At 36.2% G+C, this 19,870-nt stretch overlaps 1 protein-coding gene across 1 annotated transcript in view; it reads left to right on the forward strand.

Moving 5' to 3' along the window:
* Positions 1-19,870, forward strand: part of ADGRL3 (adhesion G protein-coupled receptor L3) — an 819,557-nt gene that overhangs the window by 683,259 nt on the left and 116,428 nt on the right. The window contains exons 12-15 of the mRNA XM_045881084.3: positions 8,348-8,531; positions 9,577-9,699; positions 15,193-15,401; positions 16,075-16,251. Coding sequence (XP_045737040.1) covers positions 8,348-8,531; positions 9,577-9,699; positions 15,193-15,401; positions 16,075-16,251 — 693 coding nt within the window. The remainder of the gene's footprint in view (positions 1-8,347; positions 8,532-9,576; positions 9,700-15,192; positions 15,402-16,074; positions 16,252-19,870) is intronic.

Below are 19,870 nucleotides of genomic sequence, written 5' to 3' on the forward strand. Positions count from 1 at the left end.
GAGAGAGAGAGAGAAAGCACAAGCAGGAGGGGCAGAGGGAGAGAATCTTAAGCAGACTCCTTGATCAGTGCGGAGCCTGCTGTGGGGCTTGATCTCACATTCCTGAGATCATGACTTGAGCTGAAACCAAGCATTGGGCGCTTAACCGACTGCACCACCAAGGTGCTCCAATACTCAATAAATATTAAACATTTTAATTTATATCACTACTCTACTTTAAGTTTTTCAGTGACTTCTTGTTGCTTTTAAGAAGAATTTTACATATCAAACATGGCTTGCAAACTTTGAAAACTAGCCTTCACTCACTTTCTTGCCACTGAACCCATTGTACTCTGCTCTGCCGCAGGAAATCTTTTCAGTTCCTTGGAGGTGTTTGTTCTCTTTCCCCTCCCTATCTCTATGCACATACTCTACCTTTTGCCTCTTTGGTCAATGTTGAATTTAGGCTTGGAATTCTACTTCATGGAGCCTCTTCGATGCAGTGCTTGAACCATGTGTTTCCACTATTAAAATGCTTGCTATGTTTCTACTTGTTTAATAGTCTGGCGTCACTATATTTTCATCACTTTTAAGGACGGGAGAACATCTGTCTTTATTGCAGCATCCCAGTTGAAAGTACTTAGTTAATATTTGTTGAATAAATGTTAACAAATTTGAGTCAAGTTTATAGCTCTATTTAATTCCTGTAACACAATATAGATTTATTTGACAGCATTCAATCATTTAATTCTAAATGAGATTTTAAAATAGTACAATAAATTACAGTTTGCTAAAAACAGTACATTTTTAAGCAACAAGGAATCTCTTAAAGAGGCAGTCTTTTCTATGAAATTTTAGGTTCATCTTGTTCTACTGTTAAGGGGTCTTATTACTATATTAAGGTCAGTTGTGTTATATAATCTAATTTTAATTAAGACTTGAAAATGTCAACACTTCACTGTAATATAAAAGGGAGTTCAGAGATTAGTAGTTTTTATATGCTTAATAATAGTAAATGACAGTGATTATAAAAAGAACCTTAGGTTATTGATCAGATGTATAAATACCAGTCACTCAACTTGACTTCTAATAAAAAACCTGCAAGTTCAAAACCATTTCAAAGACTCCTCTAACATTTGACCTTTAAAATTTTGATTTGAATCAATATATAAACACAGATTAGAGTACAATGTGCCCTATTCAGTAATGATTTTAAACTTTTGCTCATTTTATTTTATTAACTGTTAACCTTTACATCAAAAAGTCAAAAATGAAGAATTAAAGAAAAGTTTTATTTTTTCAAATTATAAATTAATAAAACTATATTTTATATTATATATGTAATTATGTATTGTGTATTATATATTATATAATATACTATCACACACACACATATATAGTCAGAAAGCAGTGGATGGGAGCAGAGAACAGAAGACTTATTTCTCTTTGCATATCCTGAGGTTTATACATGAAGAAAAATATTTAAACATAATTGTATATATAATATGTAAGAAATAGCCATGTTCAGCATAATGATTACAGTATGTATTGATGAAGAAATATTGCATTCAGGAGAACACATCAAAAAACAAAGATGTAGAAGTAAAGAGTAAAATAAAATTTTATATTGCTGGAGAGTTTTCCAAAAGGATGTCAGCAATTTATTACCTTATATTCATCCACTAAGAGGAAATAATTGCTCTTAACTTTCTAATGGGCTGCCTAATGATAATTTGCATATTTATAAATGTCTGCTTTATTGTAACACAAAACAACTTTTAAAAAAATAACGAATGAACTTAATATAGGATTCATTTTCCATTCTGTTTATCTTTGGGGGGCATCTTCATAATTCTACTCCAAACATATCTAAACATATAACTCCTTTGTTTAAATATATTTACTTGCTGAATATTTTCTATGCAGTAAAGCCCAAACTTCTGTCATAGTGGAGATCTCCTAAGATCTGATTGCTACTTACCATTTCTCCCGCCATACTCATCTTTTTACACTCTTTTTCCACGCACCGCACACTCTCCTCATCCCAAACCCAATACATCCCTTGCCTTAGTACCTGCTTTGTTTTGTTTTAGTCATTAACTTGCTTACTATGTCCTTTAGCCTCAGGTTTCCTGAGCATAATCGAGGAAAGTTTATTCATCTTTTAATATTTAACTCAAAATCACACACCTTCTGGGATCTTTTCTTGATCTTCCTCTGTAAGAATTCATTACTTTTTGTCCCATATGCTGTGAGTTTTTAGCTCTATTTTGTGCTTACCTTCTGCCTTGGAGTGTAGACAAATTGAAGGCTGACTCTATGTTTTTCTTCTCTTTCCTAACCTCCTCCAACAGTGACTTCCCTAGTTCTTTGCATATCATACATACTTAATAGGACCTCATTGAATTACATTGAAAGTGAGCTTTGGTACACTTAAAAACATTTTGGAAAGCTTTTTGTAGAATATATTGTTGTTATGCCTAGTGGTTTGCATTAACTACAATAGCCTGTGGTTCTGCTTTTCTCCTTTTTGAACTCTGATTGTCTTCTTAATTCCCTCTAATTCAGCCTGTCTTCCTTCCAAACCATGTGATAGCTGAACACTATATTCTCTCAGAACACCTCTTGGGAGACAGGCAAAAAGTTGTAAAACTAAAAGATGTTTTCATTTTCCTATTACATATAAGGTCATTAATGATTTGATAGTTAAAGTATCATCTTTGCTGAATGAGCATTTTTTGAGTACCTAAAATGTCTCAAGGCACTAAAATTTACCCTAGGAAAACACCAGTAAACATGGCCTCTCCCCTGAGAACATTGTAATCTCGTGAGAAAGCCAGACCACGAGTATGGATAGTTGTATTCAAAGTGAATAAGTACTAAAATGGGAACCCATTATGGCACTGAGTCTCTAAATGGTAATGATTCAGATAACATTGACTAGTTACTAGGTTTTTTGTTTTTTGGGTTTTTTTCCATTTGTACTTACATATTCTTTGCTCTTATAAAATCAATACTTTCAGAGATTTTTTTTTTTTCCTGCTGGTATGAAAATGGAGAAGATTCACTGAAGTACAAATCTTCATTAGATGACAATCATTCAGCAGAGTCACTGAACACTTACCATATGTCAGGCAGAGTTTGGGGCACTTATAAATGACACAGAGTCGCCACCCTCATGAAGCAAATCTTTTCTTTTTTTTTTTTTTTTAAAGATTTTATTTATTTATTTGAGAGAGAGAGAATGAGAGACAGAGAGCATGAGAGGGAGGGGGTCAGAGGGAGAAGCAGACTCCCTGCCGAGCAGGGAGCCCGATGCGGGACTCGATCCTGGGACTCCAGGATCATGACCTGAGCCGAAGGCAGTCACTTAACCAACTGAGCCACCCAGGCGCCCGAAGCAAATCTTTTCTTGAGTGAGAGATCTGAAATAGCCATGTAGATAAATACGTATTTTAGATAACTTTAGATAATGATTCATGACACAAAACAGAACAGTTAACAGATTTAAGGGTAGGGGGGATTCTCCCTAGCTATAAGGATAATCGAAGACTTCTTTGTACCTGAGCTAAAACCTGAACAAGCATAAGATTAAAAAGCCTATCTTCAGAAAAATGCAATGGTGGTAAAGTTACATATCTTTTTTTTTTTTTTAATTAGTTAATTTTTTTGACAGAGAGAGAGCACAAGTAGGGGGGCAGGAAGGAGCAAAGGGAGAGGGAGAAGCAGGCTGCCTGCTGAGCAAGGAGCCCGTTGCCATATGGGACTCCATCCTAGGACCCTGATATGATCTGAGCCCAAGGCAGTCGCTTAACCAACTGAACCACCCCCGCACCCCTTAAAGTTACATATCTTTGCACAAGCATTTGTTCTATTTGGGTCTTTAGTTTAGTGGTTTTCAAGTGAAGAAAGAGGGGTAAGTAAGTTCTCCAGGTGATTTTGCTTACCTAGTTTAAGATTTACTGTTTACCTGGGTAAGAAGTGCCATTGATAGGTCTCTCATCATTGATCCTGGGTATTTCACAAGCACATCCTCTTGGAATAGTGACAGAAGTTGTTACTAGAGAGATATATAGCTGGTTCCCCCCAAAATTTTCACAGTCGTTATAGCAAATAAGTAAATCCTCCCTTTTGAAATAGTATGATTATACACTTTATAACATCTTTTAATGAACATACTATAATTATATGCTATGAGTAAAACTAGTCAAATGAATTTGCCTAAGATCTGAATTTTATGATAAGAAGGTCCAATAATGTTGTGTAATGCAAATATATGTCCAAAAGGATATGGTATGCTTATGATCCTGAATGAATGAATGAATGAATCTAAGTGGTTTTTACACTTTCTAATTTATATTTGATTTTTTAGAAACAGTCAAAAGTCACTTTAAAGTCCAGCTATAAACTATATAATGGAGAAGAGTGATATCTAATAGCAGAATACCCGACTATCTCAATTTGAAACATATTGAAACTTATTTTCTCATGTAGTTCCCACTTTGTTGATTGGTTAGAAAACATAAATATGTTCAAAGACACACTGAAATTTAGTGACAACTAGAATGCAAATTTCCAGTGCCATCTCCTATTCAGTTTCTAATGTTTTGAAAAAGAAAATAAAGTGAGTTAACATTTAGTTTCTGACAAGGACATTGTTGATCAAATTAACTTTTCAAAATTTTAGATTATTTCAGTCTGTACACCTCAAAACCATTAGGTGATTTTTTTCTTTTGTTTTTGTGGATCAAGTCTTCTCTTTATGATCAATGCTGGACCAAGTGTATTTTCTTCCAACTCGATCATGTAAATTTTAGATCAGAAAAATATTTATACAGAAAAAGGCAAGTCAGCGAGAGCTGTTGGACATTAAATGATGTCCCAGTACCTCACTTTAATCAAATTCATTGCACATTCCCTGTTCAACTTTGATTCTAAGCATAGTTAAGCTCATGTCCTTGGTTTTTTTTTTTTTTTAAAGATTTTATTTATTTATTTGAGAGAGAATGAGATAGAGAGCATGAGAGGGGGAAGGGTCAGAGGGAGAAGCAGACTCCCTGCCGAACAGGGAGCCCGATGCGGGACTCGATCCTGGGACTCCAGGATCATGACCTGAGCCGAAGGCAGTCGCTTAACCAACTGAGCCACCCAGGCGCCCTAAGCTCATGTCCTTGTAACCAAATAAAATGAAAATCAACCTGTTTTTAAAGAGATGTTGTTGAAAAACTAATGATGTAATGTAGGGTGATTAACATAACATAATAAAATTGAAAAAATAAAAAATAAAGAGATGTTGTTGAACTAATGAAAGCAATGCAAATAACTAGTTTGACAAAAACAAAAACAAAAACCACACACACATACATAATGACCAGATGTCATCATTTGTGGGTAAAATATACAAATGCAAAAATGCAAAAGGAAACAAAATATAATCTTTTGTCACTGAAGGCTGTGACTATTTAATTGGCCTTCATTAAACTGGTAACAGGGACATGTCAGCAAACTTTGGAAAGTTTAAACAAACTGCATTAATTATAAAGCTATTAGAATTGACTTATCCATGCTGTTCAAACCTCTAAAACACACATTATGAATTATTTAATATACGCATTTCTGTACTGTCCTATTCCTCAAAGCTTCAGGTGATATAGTCTTTAGTAGTTAAGTTTTGAAGCAGGTTTATTCATTAAGGTTACATTGTAGAAGTTATTCCTCTGGGATCTCACTTCAGAACAGATATTTTGTAATTATCAGGTATTGCCTGTGCTTCCTTCAGTGAAGACCTCTCTTCTTCCCAAGCTGGACTTAGATAGCCAATGAAAGTCAACAGGAGATTACATCTTAAACACGTGTTATGAGCCAGGCAACATAAATGCATTTGTATCGCCATGCAATATAAAATGGATATACTATCGTCTCTGATTTGCAGATGAAGTGCAGACAAGTTAAGTAACCGGCCCAACATCATACAGCTAGTTAGTGGCACAGTCCGGGTACAAACTCAGCAGATATGGTTCCCAATCCCATATTCTGATTTTAGCACTACAGAATTCCCTCTCCTAATCCTTGCGTTGAAATTTCCTTACGTTGAAGCTTAAGGAATCATAACACGTGCTTTTTAAAGAAGAATAAATAAATATTAGATTTGGTGCTAAACCATCCAGGTTTTAGGACCATATATTATGTCTGTCATTTCTATAAGAAACTTAGAAATCATTTGGGCCTTAATAGAAAACTTTTTTAAAGATTATGATTTATTTGGGAAGATGCAATTGTTATAAATGTACTTAAAATTTATAACTATAAAAAAATATTGCAGCATATACATTTTTGTATGTAAAATTAAGATAATTTAATAAGGGGTGCCTTTGATTCATTAGTTATCAATTCAAACATGGTATTTTACCTAAAGCAGTCTATTGTAAACATGTAGCTATTTAGAACATTCTCAGAGTTGACCATAGTTGTTTATTTTTCTTGTTTTTTTTTCTTTTTCCCTCCTTTTGCATTTCTTAAAAAAAAAAAAAAACAGTAAAGAGCAGAGCAGAAATATTGCATTATCCCCAATAAAATTTTCCCTGAGGTAAAGTTTAAATTAATCGGTATAAGATTCTTAACTAATGTTACAATGGCTGCTCCTTAAAGAACAGGCATAATTTCTGTTGTGTGTGGGATTTTCAGAGCATTTCTAATGAATTCAGAGCATCATCTAATCACAGAAAGAATACTTCTTTGCAATCAGGAGGTTGATGTTCTCTGGCTTCTGAAAATACCTAAACGTGTTTTGTTCATTTGTTTCTTATGTGGCACCTCCTTTTTGGCATATCCTGTTGGCATTATCCCTACAGAGAACTTCCTGGAAAGCAAATCATTTTGTTGTGATCGGAAATGCTTTTGTCTGGCTTCTAGGTCATGCTTTAAACTCAGAACACATGGCAGAACTAAGCACACTATGTGAAAACGTCTAGTTATCGAACTCATGAGAGATCTTTTTGGTGTTTTTTGTTTTTTGTTTGTTTTTAAATGATGCAAAGTACTCAAGTTGCAAGTAGGACTGTATTTTACACGAAAGTCCAGTGATGTTAATTTTTGGCCAGAACTTGGAGTAGCTGGGAAAAATACCAAGAAAAAACAACTCTTATCAAAAGGCAAATTAGTTTCTGAAGCTGATGTTAATTGGCAGCCAAGGTGTTTCATTATGAAGCTGAATTTTTAACAGTTGTTAGTCGGTTACTATGAAAACACCAGCCAGAAGAAAACACTGTAGTGCAATGGGTATTTTTCTTCAATCTCTCCTAATCCTTCTGCCAACGTGTCAATAATATAAGGCTTGTTTTAAAACACCCACGCACTGCCTACAAATTGCCTGTGTCGGCTGTTTATTCAAACTTATTTCTCAATTAGATGCATATTTCATAATCAACGGGTTCAAGGATGATCACTTTCAAACTGCAGGTGTTGTATTTTTCTATTTTGCAATTCTCTGTTTGAATGAAACCTTAAGAAGACCTTATTGGGAGAACTGTTTTGTTGTTGTTGTTGTGTTTTTTCTTTGTAAACTAGAGCATAAAGCTAACATGGCAAATATATAAATTGTAACTAGGGAAATGATTCTTTTGGATGAAGCAATGAGAACTATGGCTTTTTATCTATGTGTACCTATTGCTGATTTTTTTTAAAGGAAAAACACCTGAGGGCCACAAGTTGCAAGTTCCAACTGTTTATTCCCCTCCCTAATAGTAAACAGCATGAAGAAGGTTTTTCTCCACACTTAACATATCCCAAGCCCCCTGGGAGTATGTATGCTTTGATATTTTTCCCATTCTGACATTTTACCAGCTGGCTAAAAAAAAAAAAAAAAAAAAAAAAATTGGTTTGCTTAGTGAGTCCTCAACCTATAGGCAACAAGTTCTTGTATTGTCCTGTCTGTCGTCAACCCTTTAACCTCTGCTGTATTCAGCATTTAGTTTTATGGTGATATACAGGGGGAAAAATCATTTTTGTGTGTGATATGATAAAAGTGTTGGTTTAAATTACTTGCCAACAGTTCTCCAGCCAAATAATTTAATTATGTGATTATAGCCTTATTGAAGCCTTTGCTATTGATTCTAAGAAGCAAGCATGGATCTATTTGTTGTCCTTCAGAACAAAAGCGGATTTTCCTCTTGCCTTGCAGTCTCAGCTAGGGCTTTAACAGGACACAATAATGAATGCTTCTGCTGCAGCATGTCACAGGGGAGGCTGGGACAGTACTGAACTCATGCACACCGCTGATCCTTGCTTGCTGAGCAACATGTACACCTGGATTTCTGACAGCTCTGTGAGTTCACTAGAGACCTCTGTCATTCTGTTCATCCTCTTGTAGGCAATGGTCGAGACAGTTAACAACCTCCTCCAGCCACAAGCCTCAAATGCATGGAGAGACCTGACTACAAGCGATCAACTACGGGCAGCGACCATGTTGCTTGACACTGTGGAGGAAAGTGCTTTTGTGCTGGCTGATAACCTTTTGAAGACTGACATTGTCAGGGAGAACACAGACAATATTCGTAAGTGGCCTTTGTTATACAGAAGGGCCAGAGACCCTTGGACAGCAGAAGAGAGGAAAGAAAAAATTTCTATGGTAGTGCAGATATTATGAGTGATTTCTATTTCAGTGGAAATGTGATTATTTTTTCTATCATTAGAAGGATATCACCTGCCATTGGCTTAAAAGTGTCCTCGTAATCCTGTGTGTTATCCTCCTTAGGATATTCAATATTGGATATGTTAGCCTGAGATCACTCAGAGTGAGGTCCTTTAGTTAGTTTTTTTTATGTCTGTGTGTATCTATGTATGCACTGTACTATTTGAAATTTTATCCTCCTAACATAGTGCCTATGGGTCACATCGGTTATGATAAGAATGTCTCTAAATGGAGCACTGGGTGTTATATGCAAACAATGAATCATGGAACACTACATCAAAAACTAATGTGTAATGTATGGTGATTAACAAAACATAATAAAATAAAATTTTAAAAAATGTATCTGAATTATGTACTATAAAGAAATCAGTCATTTAGTGAAGGCGATAAAACAGTTTTTTTGTAATTGTGTTATTGGTTCATAAGGAGTATAAATCTATTTTATTGTGCATAAGGATGTAGCTGACAGTTTTATTTCAGAAGATTTGATAAAGCCGTTTCAAACTTACCAGATTTAAAGATAGATCAATATTGATATAATAGTGCAGCTTTAGATTATAAAGAGATTTTTACTTAATTCACAAAAGAAAATAGTATTTTGAAGATAAACAAAGGAAATGACAAAGTATAAGGATTTGAGCTTGAATTTTAAATCTGAGGCTTTATAATTGATGCATTTCTGTTCTTATTTACCTGTTTAATAGTTTTTATTTGCTTTATTTTAAAAATAAAATACTAAAGAAATACTTTCAAAATAAAACATTGAACTACTATTCATTTTGACTACTATAAATTAATAGAACGTTAATTCCAGTGTTTTGATTTCAGAAATATTTCTGTGATTTAGGAAATCATCTTAGCTTTGGTGCATTTCTCAATGAGCACTGATAACTCTTTGCCATTAACAGAATTGGAAGTTGCAAGGCTGAGCACAGAAGGAAACTTAGAAGACCTAAAATTTCCGGAAAACATGGGTCACGGAAGCACTATCCAGCTTTCCGCAAATACTTTAAAACAAAATGGTCGAAACGGTAGGTTAGAGTTTATTTGATAAGCGTGGTGAGGTTGAGCTCGTCATCAGTGCCTTGTTTCTTGGCTTGGGAGTTTATATCTGCTATCCAAAAGCCTCTTTCTCTCATTCAACTATTCTCTCTCTCCTCTTCCTCTTCCTCCTCTTTCCTATCTTCTGCACCAACAACATCACAATGTATTTGCTCTATAACATTCTCAGTCAGATTTGGAAGTTCTGTTCCTTTTCAGTTGCAGTACAATGTCAGAAACTTGAATCTGAGAGGAATTAAAGAACAACAAAATCCAGATATCTGACTTTTTTCTTGAAAGGAGTAACTCTCACTGAGTTGACAGATTTAGTTTCTAAAATTTTTTTTTTAAGATTTTATTTATTCATTTGACACAGAGAGAGAGATAGCGAAAGAGAGAGATAGAGAACACAAGCAGGGGGTGCGGCAGGCAGAGGGAGAGGGAGAAGCTGACTCCCCACCGAGCAAGGAGCCTAATGCAGGACTTGATCCCAGGGCACTGGGACCATGACCCAAGCCAAAGGCAGATGCTTAACCAACTGAGCCACCCAGGCACACCTGGTTTCTAAATTTTTTTATGGAAATGTTACTTCTAATTTTAAAATTGTAGATTTTTTTCCTTACTATTTTTGAATGTGTTTCTATGATTTTTCTTTGTAAAGCATATAGAAAATTTAAAATGTGAGGCCATGATTTGAGAAAAAGGAACTGGTTAATATAGGTCAGTTTGATACTAGACTAAATTCACTGACTATAATGAGAATTAAATAAACCCATATTGAAAATATGTCTCAAATGTCACCAGTATTAAATTTTTAAAAGCATACTTTTTGCCAACTAAATGAGATCCTTTGACCTGTCAGGTGATGGGAAGATGGCCTCAGGTTGTAGCAACCAATTCAAAGCTGGTGTTTCATAGCGCAGGGGGCATAGTTTTAAACAAAGAAGAGCCTGTTGAATAATACGAAGACAAAACAAATTATGGCTGTTGCCAACAGAACAAAATTCTTTTTAAGTGTTGGAAATCTTTTAAGTGACCTTAAAAGTCATCATATTGCTAATTTGACTATGTGAATTTTGAGGCAGCAATAAGATTTTCTACGAAGCAAAATCCGATTTCTGCATTAGCTTTCCAGCTAGCTTCCCTCTCTCCACTCTTTCTCCCGACAGGATATCCTGTTGACAAACGAATCTTCCTGAAATGTAAATCTGACCAGTTTGCTTCCAGTTGCACTCAGAATGAAATCAGAGGATTACACTAGGCCACCACGTGCTTGTCTACCTCTTTCCTGCTCCACCTGCCCCGCTTCCTGTCTGTCTTCAGCATGCCCTCTATGATCCAGACAGTCTAGTCTTGATTCTTTTTCTCTTTATTGAAATAGAAGTGACATAGAACTTTATACTAGTTTCAGGGGTACAATATAATGATTCGATATTTGTACATATTGTAAAATCATCACCACAATAAGTCTAGTTCACATTTATCAGCACATATGGTTTTATTTTTTTCTTGTGATGAGACCTTTTAAGATTGACCTTCTTAGCAACTTTCAAAATATATAATACAGTATTTTTAACTATAGTCACTATGCTATATGTTACATCTCCATGACATTTATTTTATAACTGGAAATTTATTGACCTTTTTTACCCATTTTGCCTACCTACCACCCCCTGCCAATGGCAGCCACCAGTCTGTTCTCCATATCTATGAATTTAGTTTGTTTTATTTATTTTTTTAGGATTCCACATATAAGTGAGATCATACAATACTTGTCTTTCCCTGTCTGACATATTTCACTTAGCATAATGCCCTCAAGTTCCATTCATGTTATCATAAATGACAAAAATCATTCTTTGTTAATGGTTGAGTAATATTCCATTTTCTTTATCCATTCATTCATAAGGGGGACACTTAGGTTGTTTACATGTCTTAGCTCTTGTAAATAATGCTGCAGTGAACATGGGGTATGGAGATCTTTTTAAGTTAGTGTTTTTGTTTCCTTCAGATAAAAACCCAGAAGTAGAATTACTGGATCATATGGTAGTTCTATTTTTAATTTTGGGGGGACCTCCATAGTGTTTTCCACAATGGTATAACAATTTACATTCCCACCAACAGTGTACAAGGATTCTCTCTGGTCTAGTCTTGATTCTGTTCCTTGAATACACCAAGAGTGTTTCTTTATCAGATTTTTGCATTTTTGCTTTCTTCCTGGAATGCAGTTTTTACATTTCTTTACATTGAAGCTTCTCTATCATTCACTATTCAGTATAAATCTTACCTCTTTTAGGAAGGGAAGTTTTTCTCTGTCTCCCTGAAGATACACCATTCTTTCATTGCTCTTTTCCCATTAGCCATTTTATACCAGTGCTTCTTCATGGAGGTTATTCACTTAACATTATATGAAATATTATTATTATTATTATTATTTTTAAGTTGCCTGCTTATTATCTGACTTTCTCTCTAGGCAGTAAGCTCATGAGAGCAGGAATCTTTTCTTACTTGTTCACTGATACAATACTTGTGCCTAGCACATGGATAAACTTTCTAAGAATTTATCAAATAAATGTGTGAACTTTCAGATATAAAGCTAATGGCAATAAAATATGATTATATTAGTTATATTATGGTTTTTTTTTTTAAGATTTTATTTATTTGAGAGAGAGACAGAGAGCACAAGCAGGTGAAGTGGCAGGCAGAGAGAGAAGGAGAAGCAGGCTCCCAGCTGAGCAGGGAGCCCAATGCGGGGCTCGATGCCAGGACCCTGGGATCATAACCTGAGCTGAAGGCAGATGCTTAATGACTGAGCCACCTAGGTGCCCCAGTCATATTATGTTTTGAACTCATTTATTTTACTTACTAAAGTAGTGTGTGTGGGGGGGTGTGGGGGTGGTTTAGGTCACATTTAAGCATTAATTTTGGAGTGGAGAATATGTAACAATTATATGTGACTCGATGCATCCATAAAACAAGGGTGAGAGATCAACATGACACTGCCCCATAGGTGGAAATTGGTAGGAATTATCAACCAGTTATCAACCAGTTAAAATAACAGTTGTTACTGTCAAAAAAAAAAAAAAAAAAGATGTTCTTCTTAAGTTTTGCCTTCCAAAATTTAGTATTTTCATATTAAATCTAGAGAAAAGAATGAAAATTAAATGCGGTGTTGTAAGAGACAAGAAATATTTAGTGAATTACTGTTCTTTGCTCAGTACCATGTTAACATATGCGGGTTGGAGTTTAAGAATGCCCCTTTCCTTTATGTAGCTCTTATCATAGTCTCTTTGCTAAATTCCTGAAAGGATAATGGATGTCTCATAGAATCACTGAGAAGGCTGGAGAATCGGGCCCAGAAAGCCTACAGGAGCTAGGAGGCTGACAGAAGCCTCTGTCAACACACAGCATCATTGCGTGAGATGTCAGGGCTGCCGTAAGTGAGGGTGACTGCTGCCCCGCCCCCTGCTGTCACCAGCTCTTCACCTAAAGTCAGAGACGAGGGCATTTGATGGGAGGCATCGAGCTCAGGTGCTCAGAGCAAGACAGGCTGGGAAAGCAAATGTACATCCATTTTGTGTCTATAAATCCCTAATAGTAGGGAATTTTCCAAACATGGGAGCACAGTTTAGATGTTGGGACAGTCCCCCCCTCCTCAAAAGAAATCTATTAAAATTTCCTTGTTTTTATTCCCACTTGACCCTAAGATTTAGGAATAAGGATTGAGACTTCCTCAACTTAGTCACCATGATGGTCAGGACTGCACCTATCTCTTAGTGAACTGATATGATTTCATACTGGAAGTTAAGACATAGGGCTTGATGTATTTTAAGAAAGAAAATGATATGATCAAAAACACGATGCCTGGGTGGCTCAGTCACTTAAGCATCTGCCTTCTACTCAGGTCATGATCCCAGGACCTGGAATCGAACCCCACATCAGGCTCCCTGCTCAGCAGGGTGGGGTCTGCTCCTTCTTCTCCCTCTGCCCTTCCTCCCCATGTTAAAAGAAGGTTAATTTTACAGAAGATTGCAGGTAGGAGACAGTCATAAGAGAAAAAAATAAGGTGGAAAGATGTATGGAGGAAGTGACTTTCAAAGAATATGGTAATTGAGTTTGAAGACAGATAAGGATTTTGAATCCCTGTTGTTGTTTTCATTGCAATTGAGATATAATTTACATACAATAAAATGCACATCCCTTAAGAATGTGACTTGACGGATTTGACAGGTGTACATTCCTCTGTAATATTACATAAAATAAGACAGAAATCTCTCCTATTACCCAGAAATTGTTAACCCTTTCCAGTCTTCTTACCTCTTCTCCCCATCTGATGAAACTACTCTCATTACTATCTCCATAGACAAATTTTGCCTGTTCTTAGACTTCAGACAACTGGAATCATGTAATATGTGCTCTTTCCTGTCTGTATTCTTTAACCAAACACAGTATTTTTGGGATTCCATCATCATCCTCTAATAGTGGTTTCTTTGTTCTATCAGTAGTTCTTTATTGATGCATAGGCTATTGCATTATATTCATATGCCCTAATTTATTTGTCTATTGATACATTTTTTTAAGTGTTTCCATTTGGGGGATATTATAAGGATGTTATTAATCTTATACAAGTTTTTTTTTTCCTTTGTAGATATATATTTTCATTTATCTAGGAAGGGTAGATATGTTTAACTTCACACACAAAAAAATCACCATTTCTCCACATAGTTGAACTACTTTACATTTCCACCAGCAGTGTGCAGGACCTCCAGCTGTTCCTCATCTTTATCAATATCAGCATGACTAGTCATTTTGACTTTAGAAATTCTAGTGGGTAGGAAATGGTATCTCGATGTGATTTTTCATTTTTATTTTCATAAGTACTAATGATGCTGATAATTTTTCATGTTTCTATTAGCCTTTCACATATCTTTTTTTCTGAAGTATGTGTTTATGTCTTTTGCTATTTTCATGTGTTTTTCTTTTTTTGTTGATTAGCAGAAATGCTATATATAGTCAGGAGTCTCATATATATTATTGTTAACATGCTGTATTTTGATAGACACATTTTTAATTTTGATAAAGTGCAGTTTACCATTTTTTTTCTTTATGGTTAATGTCTTTTGGACCCTATTCAAGTCATCCTTGCCTACTCCAAGATCACAAAGATCCTGTATTTTGTTCTAGAAACTTTATGGTTCTGGTTTTTATGTTAGGTCTATGATCTGTCTTTAAGTTTTGAGTACAGAGTGATATAGGGATTGACATTCATTTTTTAAAATACCGATAGTTTTTTCAGCATCATTTGACATTCCTTTTCTCGTGAATATCTTGGCACTTTGGTTAAAATGAGTGCTTAATTTTGTTGAGAATATATACCGTATGGATTTGATTATAATTTAATTAGAGCTATCTAAATTAGGTGGAATGTACAAAGCAATGTACAAAGTTTCTTCCCAACTTATAATTCACATTTACATTTATTTCAGGAGAGATCAGAGTGGCTTTTGTCTTATACAACAACTTGGGTCCTTATTTGTCCACGGAGAATGCCAGCATGAAGTTGGGAACAGAGGCTATGTCCACCAATCATTCTGTTATCGTCAATTCCCCTGTTATTACAGCAGCAATAAACAAAGAGTTCAGCAATAAGGTTTATTTAGCTGATCCTGTGGTGTTCACTGTTAAACATATTAAGGTAAGAAAATGCCATGATAAGTGTAGTTATCCACATTATCTATATTTGTTACAGCATAAACATGGAATATATTAATTTTCCTTTAATTTTTTCCTACTATTTGACAGATAGCCATTCACTACCTATAAAATTATAGTGGTGATTTTTTTTTTTTCTAAAGTGAGGGAGGAGAATAACTCTTGAATATTTAAGTGCTTCCTATAAGAATATTTGTAGATGGATTTATAAATGTGTCTCCATAGTTAAAAAGAGTTAGCAACATAGTTAGTGGAATTGGACATGGCTTCACATATTTTTATGTATGTACGAAGATTGTATTATAAATTGAACAAAGATTTCTAAAGACTATCTCAGAAATTGTTTAGAGTAATTAAATTCTTTATGATGTACTTTACTTTGAAATTGGTTGGTCATTCTGAGTCACTGACACTAGCATTCCATTAATACTAATTTTTTAAAAAGTAAACTCACCTCTAATCAGAGGAAATACACAGCAATATAAACTCAAATTTGCTTAGGCTTGATGAAGCCCACTTAATATGAAAAGACTGGTATACATCTCCACAAAAGTTGGCACGAACTGTGAAGCGTGTTAGATGTAAAGAAAATGCCTATCTAATTTACGTGATCGTAAAGTAGTTATTGGCTTTATTGATTTTTTTTTTCCCCATAGCAGTCCGAGGAGAATTTCAACCCTAACTGTTCATTTTGGAGCTATTCCAAACGCACAATGACAGGTTATTGGTCAACACAAGGCTGCCGGCTCCTGACAACAAATAAGACACACACTACATGCTCCTGTAATCACCTAACCAATTTTGCAGTACTGATGGCACATGTGGAAGTTAAGGTAAGATAAATACCATAAAATAAAGTTATCTAAGCATAGGCAGGATATTACTGAAAAAAGTCCTAAGTCCACAGGCCAGTCTTCCTTTAAAGGTCTTCCACTTTCCTGGTAATTTTGTTCAGAAACTCTCTGGGGTTCAACCCATACCTTCCTGGATGATTCAAAGAAAACTTTTTTTTTGTTCTGTTAGCAACATAGTTCATAAAATTGCAGTTCACTTATAAAATAAAATTGTTCTTATAAAAATTCCCCTTAGTGGGAACCCTCCTACACTGTTGGTGGGAATGCAAGCTGGTGCAGCCACTCTGGAAAACAGGGTGGAGGTTCCTCAAAAAGTTGAAAATAGAGCTACCCTATGACCCAGCAATTGTACTACTGGGTGTTTACCCCAAAGATACAAATATAGGGATCCTAAGGGGTAGGTGCACCCCAATGTTTATAGCAGCAATGTCCACAATAGCCGAACTATGGAAAGAGCCAAGCTGTCCATCAACAGATGAATGGGTAAAGAGGATGTGAGATAGATAGATAGATAGATAGATAGATAGATAGATAGATAGATAGATAGATAGACACAGTGAAATATTATGCAGTCATCAAAAAAAAAAACACGGAATCTTGCCATTTGCAATGACGTGGCTAGAACTGGAGGGTATTATGCTAAGTGAAGTAAGTCAGTCAGAGAAAGACATGTATCATATGATCTCACTGATAGGAGGAATTCTTAATCTCAGGAAACAAACTGAGAGTTGCTGGAGGGGTGGGGGGTGGGAGGGATGGGGTGGCTGGGTGATAGACACTGGGGAGGGTATGTGCTATGGTGAGCACTGTGAATTGTGTAAGACTGATGCATAATCATAGACCTGTACCTCTGAAACAAATAATACATTATATGTTAAAAAAAAAAAAAGATAGTAGGAAGGAAAAAATGAAAGGGGGAAAATTGGAGGTGGATACGAACTATGAGAGACTATGGACTCTGAGAAACAACCTGAGGGTTCTAGAGGGAGGGGTGGGGGGATGGGTTAGCCTGGTGATGGGTATTGAGGAGGGCATGTTCTGCATGGAGCGCTGGGTGTTATACGCAAACAACGAATCATGGAACACTACATCAAAAACTGATGATGTAATGTATGGTGATTAACATAATAAAAAAATTGCTGGATATTAAAAAAAAAAAACCTTAGTCTCCCCTTGCTCTTATTTCATATGAATAAAGGAGACCACATGAACAAAGCAAGGTAGGACCCCAGGACCAAAGGCCAGTGCAGTAGGGTTAAGAACCAGAATCCCAGACCCTGGGAGTAAATGCTGCCCAAATGACTCTTTGAAAAGCACCTGTTAGCACAATAAACAATGCCTGGTGATGCAAAGAGCTTAGTAAATTCTAATATAATGTAATGGGTTTTTTTCATTCAAGAAAACCCTACTCTAAGGAAAAATCTAGGTGATAGGAAGTTTCCAAAGTCAGACACGCAGCTAATTTGGCTGCATCAGTCTCCTCCTGGCATGACTCCGGCTGCCACGAGTGGGGGAGGACATGAAGAGGATTTAGATTTCAGATATATTTAGGACATAAAAATACAAAAGGCTTAAAAAAATACAAAAGGCTTATTATCTTGTTTATAGGGATTGATGGGTTAGTAACAAGAAATTATATACTTGTAAATTCTCTTATCTCTTTGATGCCCATAAAAAGAGGAAGGATTACTCACCAACATGTTTTCAGAAGTGAAAACTGCAGCACAGGTTTTATCTACTTGGTGTCATTTTTCCAAATAAGTTCATCCAAAATTTTCCTTGACACTATTGAATTTAGATGTAGTGTGGGTATCCCAGAGGGAGACCAAATCCAAACCCTGTTAGCACCTTAACAGTAAATTACCTTAGCTGTGTCAGCACAGTTTACATTTTGGTCTTTAATTTAAAGGACTACATACCCTATTTTGTCAGAGCATCACAAATTGATGTAGTTTTTTTTTTTTTTTTAAGATTTTATTTATTTATTTGAGAGAGAGAGAGAGAGCATATGAGAGGGGGGAGGGTCAGAGGACGAAGCAGACTCCCTGCCGAGCAGGGAGCCCGATGCGGGACTTGATCCAGGGACTCCAGGATCATGACCTGAGCCAAAGGCAGTCGCTTAACCAACTGAGCCACCCAGGCGCCCTGATGTAGTTTAACAAGACTAGCTCCGCTAACCAATGTTAGATGTCAACCTGGAATGTGTTAGTGTGGCTCTGGGATTCTATTTTTCCATTTAGGGAATAAATTCAAACTCAGAAAAATGGATCATATTTGAAACAACAACAAAATACCATTTTTTCCTGCAGGCATGGCATAGCACCCTCGACTCGATCCATTAGATAAGAATCCCGGCTATGACCATTATTGCATGCCAACAAGAGACAAAATAAATGCAAATCAGTATTTCCCTTTAGCAGTCAGTCACACAGCATGGATGTCCTGGTTTTCTGTACCATAGTCTCTTGCAATTGCCAGTCAGCCACATTTGGATCTCACAGCATGGTTTTGGCACTTGAAAAACAGAAAAGCAGACTGAACACTACAACAGGTCCGAAAAGAAACGCACTAACCAAACTTACGTGAGACTAATTTCTAAAACAGAACCCCAATCTATTTGTGCACAGTGAGAAAGACCGCGACCAGTTGGAATAGATATTTATTGTTTGCTTGTTGTCACTTTCTAACTCCCCAGGAAAATGTATGAAGGAAACAAAATTATATTGGATGGTTTTTCTTGATGAGCCTGGAAGGAGAGCGAGAGGAGTTAGCTGAGTAATGTGAGACCCGTTGCCATTTAGCCGTGGTACCTTGATGCATCCGTCTTCATTCCAGGCTCTACCTGTGTACTGTACCTCTGTCCTTATCTATCATCCGTGCTTCTCTGCCGTTCACTGAGCACCTCCTTTGTTCTTTTATCAGCATTTTTGAGTATTGTAATTGAGACCTGCACTGTGATTTTGCAATGCAGAGGAGGATCATCTATTCAGGCAGGGCTGTTCAGAAAGGTTCTTAACAAAAAATTTAAAACGTCCCATTCTGAAGGATGAGTAGGATGTATTTAGCAAGGCAACGTGGAGAATTTGCACTGACCATATTCTTGTAACACTTTCTTCGCTTTGCCTTGGGTATACTCCTCCCTCTTGTTTCTTTCCTTCCTGTGCAGCTGGTCCTTCTTAGCTTCCTTTTTTGGTTCCTCCCCATCGCCATGACCTCTCATTGTTGCTCCAGCCCAAAGTATAATTAGATCTAGTATAGGCATTATCTGTTCTTTGTCCCGAGAGGATCTCATATAGCCATATGGCTCTAAACATCTCACGATTCCCAGATTTCGATCTCCATTTTTTAACCCCAGACTCATAGATTCAACAGCTGACTTGTTATATCCACTTAGGCTTCTAATAAGTATCTCAATTCTAGAACTACACTTTTGGTATCCTCCCACCTGAGTCTTCTTAGTAAAGGGGGCTGCTCTGCCCTTCCAGGTACTCAGGCCCTAAGCCCTGCACCATTTTTTATTTGTTTCTTTTTGCTCATACTGCACACCCAATCCTATGAGCATTTGCTGCAAGATCCAGGATCTGACAAATTCTCAGCA

This window comes from Mirounga angustirostris, unplaced genomic scaffold (assembly GCF_029215605.1).
Source record: "Mirounga angustirostris isolate CCGP_5_RB_7025 unplaced genomic scaffold, mMirAng1.0.hap1 SCAF_2, whole genome shotgun sequence".
NCBI classification, from domain to species: domain Eukaryota; kingdom Metazoa; phylum Chordata; class Mammalia; order Carnivora; family Phocidae; genus Mirounga; species Mirounga angustirostris.